Here is a 10,650-nt window from a genome sequence, read left to right on the forward strand (position 1 = left end):
GCTTTCACAAAGACTTCATTCACAGAACATTCACATTTACCACGCTTCCAGGTGGGTCAGATTCTTGGTCAGCTTTTGCTCTCTGTGGTTCCTCCTGCCAGCCCGTGTATCAACTTTGAGCCCACAATCCTTGCAGGAAGCAAATCAGAATTTACTGCCCACCAGAGAGATGAATACTGAGGGCTAATTTGCATCGAATATATTTTTAGATCAAGATTTTTCAAAGCAAGATTTGGTTTCAAAGGAATGCATAGCAGAACTGTACCACATGTACTCAAATATAAACCAATGTTTATTTTTACCTGCAAATAAGGAAAATTTATTGATTTGAGTATAAACCTGGAGCACAAAATGCAGCCATCACCTCAAACATAACAAAACAACAAATAGTAATAGAAATGCCAATAAAATCAACATGAATTTTGATTATGAGGTATAATATATTTAAAATATTAAAATAAATGGGGGCTTAGTCTGTATCTTGCCTTGTTTTTTACAGGTTAATGTATTTTGTACTTTTTAGTTAATGATGGGTTACTTGACCTAAATATATCTTTTGTGCATTATGGTTGGCCACCAGTAGATGGCACTGTCTCCGTGTAAACCTGTGTCACAAACTTATGTAGCATGATGCTAAAAGCAAGAGTTTGTTACGCACTTTACCTGATGAACCAGCGCCATCTACTGGTGAGAGTATAAACTGAGTTTTTTTTTCTAATAGTATTTATTTTTTAGCTTTTTTTTATGTTTTTTTTTTTTTTTAGCCACAGAAAAATAGTGTATGCCAACTAATGTGAAGTTGGAGATGGTCCCTTCTTCAATTTCCTAAACAATGTGCAAACTTTAGCTTTATCTGATCTGAGTCTGTTTTCCTCACTCATTTCTCTTTGGCAACAGAGGGCTCCTCTAGGTATAGTGTAAATATCTTCTGTATGGTTTAATGACGGACACCATTCCAGCCTATTTACTGGGGATCTTAAATCAAAGCCGGGGATACTTTTTTTATTTCACCATTATTTTGTTTTAGTTTATTATTCTTGTTTCATCCAGGGTGACGAAGAGGCAAATCTGGGTCTTCCCATTAGCCCCTTCATGGACCGCTCATCCCCACAACTGGCCAAGCTGCAGGAATCCTTCATCACGCACATTGTGGGGCCTCTGTGTAAATCGTACGATGCTGCCGGATTGCTGCCGGGAAAATGGATAGACGAGGAGGACGAGGAAATGGAAAGCGAAGGTGACGATGATGAGGATGGAGATGACTTTGAGTCAGAAGATGAAGACGTGGATGAGGACAATCCCAGTACGTACAGCATTTTCTGTATTGCAGGGCAGATATTGGGGGCATTGTAACTAAAAGACTTCCAGCCATGTTATTTCATTTCATATGGTATTTTGGTGTTTTACTCCATCCGTGCTCCACACACCAATATCACATTTTAGATATATTTACCATATGACTAAACGTTTGTGGACACCTGACCATCACACCTACCTAAATCATTGTCCCCCATGGGGTCCCCAGTGAGGGGTCCTGGTAATCCTCCATTATACAAAGACATTGCCGACAATTGTATTCCTCAGCCTTGTGGTCACAGTTGGGTGAAGACCCTTTTCTGTTCTCCCCCCATGACTGTGCCACGGGGTACAAAGCCCCCCCATAAAGACATGGGGTCACCAGTTTGGTGAGGAGGAACTCCAGTGTCCTGCACAGAGCCCTGACCTCAACCATACTGAACACCTTTGGGGTGAATTGGAATGGTGAGCCAGGTCTTCTCATCCAACCATCACCTGACCTCACCAACAGGGGGCAAATCCCCATCATCAGCACCTGACCTCACCAATGGGGGCAAATCCCCACCATCAGCACCTGACCTCACCAATGGGGGCAAATCCCCACCATCAGCACCTGACCTCACCAATGGGGGCAAATCCCCACCATCAGTACCTGACCTCACCAATGGGGGCAAATCCCCACCATCAGTACCTGACCTAAATCCCCACCATCAGTACCTGACCTCACCAATGGGGGCAAATTCCCCACAGACACCCTCCAAAATCTTGAGTAAAGATGGGAGGGGAAGGAGGCAACTCCATAATAATGGCCATGCTTTTGGAATGTCCAAGGATTTTCCGTAGGTGCAATGTCCAGGTGTCCTCAGAAAGTAGTTTGGGTTGTGAATGTACACAATGATATTTTAGGTGAGCAGGATGAACATATTCTGAAGTAGCTGAACCCAAAATGTGTTTTTTTTTTTTTTTTCATTTTTGTTTCTCGTTATTTTTGCTTTGTGAAAGCTCGCCCGGATTCCGCTCCTTACAAATCTCACCCTCCATGGCTTTCTTTCAGAACCACAAAGACGGAAAGGTCGGAGGCGAATGTACTCCCAGATCATGCACCACCTGCGGGAGAACCACAAGATGTGGAAGAAAACCATCGAGGACGAGGAAAAGGCCAAATCAGACAACGGCAAAGCGCAGACCGAGGGATCCTCGCTACCTCCGTCTGATGAAATCCAGGTCATCGAGGAAGCCGACGAGGAGGAGGAAAGACAATCGGGAGAGGAGAGGAGATGCTGAAACTTTCTCAGAGTGCGTCGGGACGGTGCGGCCTTGTGCCCACCGCGATTCACGTACTGTACAAAAATAAAAAAGGCCTTATTACTGTGAGCGGACCCTGGCTGCCCCGGCCACTCTATGCACTTTCACAATGTGGATATACAAACATTTATATATAATGACGTTTATTGTACCATGCAAAGTCCTTTGTGCCCTACCTGGTATCTCAGTACCGAATCTGATGCTGCCTTGCTGAATACAAAGCTTTTTTTTCCTTAAGGTACTTGGTTACAATCATAAAAAAGAAACGCGACTTTTCTTACCAAAGCAGCCACAAGAGTTTTATTTTTTTTTCCCCCTTTGGTGGAACCATCACGGTTTTTTAAGGAAAAGTGAATCTGAAATACTGTGCGGAATGGGTCATTTTTATTATTATTGGTTCCAGACGGAAAAGAAAAAATCTGATTTTTAAGATTGGAAAGACAAAAACCCGGATGCGTCGTTTTCTGATGCTTTTAATTGTTGTGTATAATCCGCTTGTGTTTTATTTTCAGGAAAGTTTTGTTTTCAGGTATCGATGGCTATACCTTTTTTTTTTTTTGGTTTCCTTTTCAGTTGCCGTTCTGTGGTAGACCCCGAAAAAAAAAAAATGAATGGCAACAAAAAAAAATGTTTGAAACACACAATCATGTAAAAAAAAAAACACACAAAAAAAAAAACTCACCAAAAAAAAAAAAAAAAAAGCTTAAATATTTCAGTAATGAAGGGATTTTATTTTTTTTATTTAGGCGATGATATATAAATATATATTATATATATTTTTCCACTCTTTTTCTCAGGATTGCTAGGTGTAAGATTTGTAACCCCGGCGTGATACCATGTGTCAGGCTCCTCCATTAATAAGCGATAGTTTAGCAGATTTTACATATTGCGTATTACCCGTTATCACCGCGTATATTGGGTCGCCGCATACTTCTCACCTATAACGCTAAGATTTCAGAAAGACAAACTGACCCCTCTCATCGCTCGGTCGCACCCTCGCGGGGCAAATTGTGACGATGACTACTAGTGTTCTGCACGCCGCATTCTGGGCGCAGCACACGGGAAGCCTTGCAGAGGCGCTAACAGTGACAGACAATGCAATTCTCTACCAGCTGCACACTACGCTGAGGTCTTCTAAATACAACTGACAGCGAGGGGTTAATTCGCAGGAGGCGGGGCTTGTAGTGTTTGTGCCCTATGGCTGAAGCAAAAATGAGGCCTTATTTATCTGCAGCAGCAGGGAGTTCTAAAAATCAGCCTTCGGTTGAAGTGCTATAAAAGCCATTCAGTCAGTGTCAGTAGCTGAAAGTTGAATGCAGGCTTGCAGCAGAAGTGGCTGCTCTGTAAGGTAACGGGATGGGAAAGGTTGCAAGGGTGATAGAGATCAGGGTGAGTGCTACCAGTGTGCCGGTGTTGGGGCAGATGGAGAAAAAGATTTGGAGAATCCCTTGTAGAATGAGCACAGACGGGTGGGGGGATCACAAGAGGATCTGCAAATCTAGAAAAGGAATTTGGGTTTTGTGTTCTGCCGATTGGCTGGAGCTGACTTTAATATTAACCAATACTCTCCTCCACCAGTAGAGAGCATGGTACTCAGTGCTGCCCCCTGTTGTAGCTAGTGTTGTACTGCCCTCTAGGAATTAATTCTTTACATTATTTTATGAAATTGCCCCCTAACGATCGTCACTCCTATTGTACCCACAGAGTAAGCTCCACAGGTAATGCAGTTCTGTGGGAGGTCATGCAGACCAATCAGTGGAAAGGATCCTTGTAGATGATCATTTACAAGATTATACTTGTGTTTGTGAGTTCAATGGCATATGGGCACCTTGGCTGCTCAACCCATGAGGACACCAAAGGGCCCATAGTTCACCAGATACAGCATCAGTGAGGGCCCCCGGCTCAGATATTCAGCAGATTGTTTGTCATTGCAAGGAACTGCTGATGTGTTTCAGGGTTCCTAGCAAACATTGCTGAATGCGTCCTGTGGGGGTGGACAAGGGGAGCGGTGCCACCCACAGCACCCCGATACCTGACCCCACATTGCACCTAAACTAAGCTTAGCGTGGGCCCTGAGGAAGGTGGAGCTGGGAGCTTCCGAAACGCGTTGGCTTTGCCATCAATACCTAAAAATCTGCTGCAGCTCTGTACCTGGGGCCCCTTGCCTCACCCAATTGTAAGATTTTGGAGCTTTCCTTCTATGGGTGATTGCAGAGGAATGAAAATCGAATTAGGGCCCATTGACATTTTTATCTCACATTCACACACTAATCACTGCACGTTATCATTCTTTATTGGCCCCTAACACATTTTCCCCCCTTAGCAGGCGGCACTGTGCAGGAAGTGTTGAGTTTTTCATGCCTTAAGGTGCACTGCTCATCCACTCACTATGATTGGGCGGCTTTAGTGCCATGTGACCCAATGCACGACGCGTTTCATTAGTTATGTCCTGGATTGTAGCATGTAATGTAAATGGGTCCATCACCCCTCCCCCAGAAATGCTGCCCCGGTGTTCTCCTTCAGCAGAGCCGGGGATTTGAGTGCAGATTTAGCACCTCCATCACACAGAGCTCATGACAGGTTCTCTTATTTTATGACCCGGAGATGCGCTTTTCTAAATCCGTTATTTGCAGAATTTGCCAAAAAGTCTGCCGGGTCCATTAAATTCTCCTCCCGGTCTCAGCAAACAAGAAACGTTGTCACTCCGACCCAAAATCTGCTGCCAACACGACACGCCATCACTGCGCCAGCCCTCCGCACATGTGAACTCCCTGATTGGCTGCTGGAGAGTCGAGCATAATGCGAACAGAAATCTGGTAATTCACTAATAAGTGGAGGGGCTGAAGTCAGAGAATGGTTTCTGGTAAATCCACAACCACCGACAGGGATGGTGGGAACCCCTCAGAATGGGCACAGCAGGCGTACAGACCCAGGGGCTCCGTGCAGAAAGGATGGGGCCCCTAATAATGGGCACAGAGATGGTGGGAACCCCCTATGTTGGGCACATTAGCACTGTGGTCTCACCAATAGAGTCCCTGAGTGATAGGACTGTTAGGTTAACTCTGCAGCAGAAACATCTCTTGAGTAGAGTGATCCTTTAATTTACCTTATAATTGGTGTTGGTTGTGTGAATCTTCTATGTTACCCGCACAGGATCTTGAAGTAACTTTTCTCTCTGGTACAAAATGCAAATTTCCTTCATGTCTGTGTACCGATAATGGACAGTGACATGATATGAAGGGTAGGGGGCGCTATATAGGGGCTCAGTAGGATGACACACCGCACAGACCGTCCTGGCATCACTCCGATCCTACGAGGATAGTGATTGGCTGGGACAATCCATCCTAACCAATCAATTCCTAGATCCCCCCCCTCCGCTGATGTCTGGGGTCACTCACTGCATGTGATTTGGGGGCCCGATCTGATAATGTTTCTGTGACCATTGTATGATCATTTATATGACAATTATACTTCAAGAGCCTGTACGGGCGGAGACATACTGCTGCCTGTTATACTGACCCTCTGACATTGTACAGGTTTGCTGCATCACCCCGGCCCCAGATTATATTTTGGGGGTTGTCCGTAATCCGTGCTGCCATGCCGATCCTCACCCGAGGCCACACTGAAGCCGGAGGACCACCATGGCTGTGGCGGGGTACGTATATCTGAGTGAATGTGATCGGTGGGTGAATTACCATGGGTTGGGTCATATGGGGCCCCTGCAAACATTGAATATGTAATTTTTTTTTCACAGTAGAGTTTTGTCTCTTAAAGCAGCGCTCCGCACCCAGTGCCGCAGAAATTTGTGTTATGTTGCTGTGAGAGCCACCAATGTATCCGCACGTCTGTCTGATCCGTCACCCTCTGTTCATCAAATCACTAAAACTTTATTTATTGTCACCGTCTGTGCCAAATTCCTGTGCCGCCCCGGACACCGTGTGTGACACTTGGAGTTCCCCCACAACTTTCTGCTAGTAATAAGTGTGAATGTACAGGAGGGGGTGAGATGATTGGTATTTCCGTGTGAATGTACAGGAGGGGGGTGAGATGGGGTAATGACCCTCCTATAACAGGCAGCTTTGATCCTTATGCCAGGGGCCCCAAATGCCCATAATCCCTGCACCTTCTGCCCCTTGGGGCCCTGGCAGTTCCCAGGTCTGGAGTTCCTTCTGTGAGGGGAATTCCTATAACTTCCTGTCCTGGAGACACAACAGGAAGTGAAGGGAGATACAGGGCGGTGCACTGGAAGACTTCCTGTCTGACCATCCACTTCCTGTAACAGCCGCTTGTTGCTGCAGGGAAGTCGCACAGCGGTGTTGTCACCCCGAGTGCAGATTTCCTGTTATCAATGTGGGGACGCTGCGGGGAGAAGGGGGATGGGTTCTCCTTGCAGTCAGATTTTATTCAGAGGATTTTAATTCTTTTTTTATTTTGCTTTCACTGGACAATGCTGTCATGCTTTTAAAGGAAGTGGAAAATAACAGATTTCCTGGCAGGATCAAAAACTAATAAATCTGCTACAGGAAGTCTTGGAAAACAAAACCTACAGATTGCATGTTTTATATTCAGTCCGGAGTTACACTTTACATTCCAGCTCTGGCATTATGCATGGTGGAGCTGCGTGATTTCCTCTGATTTATCATTGCGTTTATTCCCCGGGGTTGCGTTGTCTCCAGATAATTGCAGCTCCATCACGAGGAACGACCACAGCCAGCATGAAGATCATCGCTTGTAAAACACCCGAAAATTGGAGAAACTTCACAGCAGCGTGTGCGGCTCTGCCTGAACACCGGGGGGCGCCAACTGCTAGGAGAACTCTCAGTGCTCTGATTGGCTGAGGGCCCCGGTCCTGGGGAATACAGAAGCAGGGCCACACATTTTCCATGCACCCAGCATTCCCCTCGTCACTTCAATCTGTGGCCCCTGAGATCCCCTTCATACAGAGCCAATGTACAGAAACCACACCGGAGGTCGGCCCAGTATAAAAGTTTATTATGTTATAAAAGGTGAACAGAAATAATAATCTGAATATATAAATAGGGTTATGGTACAGAATATTCTGACAACAAAGTGTTCTGGAAGTGTTTGTATGAGGGGCCCCTCTCTGACTGATGGAGAAGGAAGTTTCATCTGGGTGAATATGGAAGACTGGGGGGGGGTATACCAGTTATAAATCTGATTTAAAGAAAAAGGCGGGAGGACGGTCTGGTCATGTGACTTGTTGAAGCCACATCAGCGGATCTCCTCCAATCACAGAGCTCCCTGCACACTGATTATTATAAATGGGCCAATAGAGTGCAGCCGGTAACAGAAATAATAAATGGTTCTCTTTACTGATTCAAGAAGAGAATGTTCTGCACACGCTGCCTTTAATATTTTATCAGCCATTAGTGTTCCCCAAGTTCTTTTTTCGCAGAATATTATTGAAGGTTTGTGATGTTCTGTAATTAAGTTTTCCGCTTGTTTCCAAGAATATTAATTATTATTAATGTTAAGAATATAAATACTGTAATGTATCAAAAGTCCTAAAAGGCACAAAAATATAACTCCCCTCCCCCGCCTGAAGATAATGGAAGATTCCATTGTATCAATCTATCGTCTCCTGTGATGTCACAGACTGATGATGTCATAGTACCCATACCACCCCCCCCCTCCGTATATTGATAAATAGAGGGGCATCGCAGGGGAGGGGCTATCCGCATTGGGAATTCACGATTGGGCATTTCATAACCCTATAGCGATGTCATTAGGTACTTTACCACACCCAGTCCCACCCCCCACTTTCTGGATTGACTTGATGAATCCCCCCACACAGAGATCTGCGAGGGGAGGAAAAGAAAGGCGAAGGAAGTCATTTTGTCTATTTACACATCAGAACCATTCAATGTAAATCTTCATTTATATCAGTGAGTTTAGACAGAACCAACCAGTCTGCAATGGACATTTGTAACTTGTATTCTCTCCCTGTCATGGAAGATTCTTAGGACAATGATGAAATATTATAAGCGGCAGCTCTTACTAAACATGGTTTCCTTAATTCAGGGATGAACATCCAGGAGGAAAAGAAATTGCAGTAAAAGCATCGGATGATTGAATACGACAGCCAATGGGGTCTGAACAATCCGCCTCCATCAGGGTGACATAACATTGGTGCGGATAACAGGGTGAATGCACGGGGACACCATACATCAACTATTTTTATATTACAATGATGAGTAGGGATTGTCCAAACCCCCGAAACGCGTTAGTTGTTGCATTTATTCACACGATCCAGGCTGATAGAGATCATAAAACAAAGCCATTGGATTTGATGTAAAGGTCTCTATAGGATCCCCATAGCCTGACAGGGAGAGAATACAGATGATCCGAGAGATGCAAAGATTTTGCACTGGTTGGTTTCCTCCTGACCTGGAAGCACCAATATGGCTGCCAGGGGTCAGATATTTTCCCTCAGATCCCAGCCAGCGCTCATTCATACCTCTAGCGTCTCTCGGCACAGATCTGGTACGGATACGGCTGCAGGGTCATGCCGAGCTTTGGTTTCAGATTCGGTACTGAGCCGTGTGGAAAATGGAGGTGGAAGCGGCGGAGGAGACTCGTGAAGAACAGGAAAAGCTCCATTCTGGCAAGTTGTTCACCCAAACACTGCCGGCGACCTGGGAAACAAAAAACTGATTATCAGAAAATGAATTTACAATAAAAATCATACAACGGAATTTATATTCCAAGCTCTGGAAGAGAAAATACCGAGCAGTACACTAGTACAGTACTAGTAGCAGCATACACTAGGGAAGGATTCACCAGCAATGCCGCCACATCCCTAAAGGGGGCGCTAGAGTACAGGAGGGGGTTGGAGGATAGGAGCGCAGCACATGGTGAAATAATAACAGAGGTCACAGAGGCCGCAAACTCCTGACCTCTCCTCCTAAAAGCTGAATTCTACCATAAACCCCGGCATGACTGGTTCTCTTTGGGTCCAGCAGTCCATGGCTCACCCAGAGAGAAGGGGACGAAGGCTTCTTTCTTGATGAACTGGCCGCTGCTGTCCAGGAACCTCTCTGGGTAGAAGATCTCTGGGTCGGTCCAATACTTCTGGTCGAAGTGCACAGAGTAGAGGTTGGTGATGACGGTGGTGCCTTTGGGGATGGAATACCCCCTGACCACGGTGTCCCTGGAAGTGGCGTGGAAAATCCCCAATGGGGCGATGTTACAGAATCGCAGGATCTCGTGCAGGACAGCCTCGGTGTACGGCATAGCGGGACGGTCTTCACAGGTCGGGTTGCGGTTTGGTCCAACCACGGTATCGATCTCTTTCTGGACCTGACCTATCACAGAAGCAGAAAAAAAATCCAATCAGATGCAAAGGTCAGCAGAGGTCACGAGGATTAAAGAAAACCTGTCAGGAAATAATAAGAATATTGATACAAGAAAGGAACAGAAATACATAAATGGTTATTAGTGAGACTGTAATAGTTATTATATAAATTAGCATCAATCCTAAGAGCGAAACGCGTCAGTATAACGAGCCATCTATAACCAGCGCCCCCCGGAGTGCATACAATGATATAACAATTGTCAGAATAAGAATTGAATACATTGAACCCTTTACTCATTATGGAAATAGCGGTACGGCACTTCTATTAATGTATTTGTGTATTGTTATTGCTGTTTTGAAAAATCTAAAATACAAAATTTATGGCCAAAGAAAAACCTGCATTTCTTTTATTTCTTTACTTTATCTCATGAAATTTTTATTGGGCTGGCCACCCTCTGATAAAGGAGCTCCTCATACTTCAACAATAATACCGATCATTCAAAGATGGATTTCTGGGGGTAATTTGGATGCTTTGATACTTAACAAACTTTTCCCAGCCTTCACTTGCTGCATGCTTATTCCGGTCAGTGAGGTATTCCTTGTTCCCTTCATGTTGTCCTCTTGGCACAGGAATTATGGGACCCCTTGTAATGGGCACAGTAATATACAGACCCATGAACTCTGTGCAGGAATTATGGGGCCCCTTATAATGGGCGCGGTAATATACAGACCCA

General features: G+C 45.1%; 2 protein-coding genes across 2 annotated transcripts in view; one reads left to right on the forward strand and one right to left on the reverse strand.

Moving 5' to 3' along the window:
- The window catches only part of PDE3B (phosphodiesterase 3B), a gene marked incomplete in the record, with an annotated part of 54,173 nt that extends 51,222 nt beyond the window's left edge, over positions 1 to 2,951 (forward strand). The window contains 2 exon segments of the mRNA XM_072422362.1: positions 1,051 to 1,303; positions 2,351 to 2,951. Coding sequence (XP_072278463.1) covers positions 1,051 to 1,303; positions 2,351 to 2,580 — 483 coding nt within the window.
- A 4,620-nt stretch (positions 2,952 to 7,571) lies between these two features.
- Positions 7,572 to 10,650, reverse strand: part of CYP2R1 (cytochrome P450 family 2 subfamily R member 1) — an 8,107-nt gene continuing 5,028 nt past the window's right edge. The window contains exons 4-5 of the mRNA XM_072422363.1: positions 9,597 to 9,926; positions 7,572 to 9,257 (exon numbers count right to left, since the gene is read on the reverse strand). Of these exons, the coding sequence (XP_072278464.1) occupies positions 9,082 to 9,257; positions 9,597 to 9,926 (506 nt within the window). The 3' untranslated portion in view covers positions 7,572 to 9,081. The remainder of the gene's footprint in view (positions 9,258 to 9,596; positions 9,927 to 10,650) is intronic.

The sequence above is a fragment of the Pyxicephalus adspersus genome, chromosome 9 (genome assembly GCF_032062135.1).
Source record: "Pyxicephalus adspersus chromosome 9, UCB_Pads_2.0, whole genome shotgun sequence".
NCBI lineage: Eukaryota > Metazoa > Chordata > Amphibia > Anura > Pyxicephalidae > Pyxicephalus > Pyxicephalus adspersus.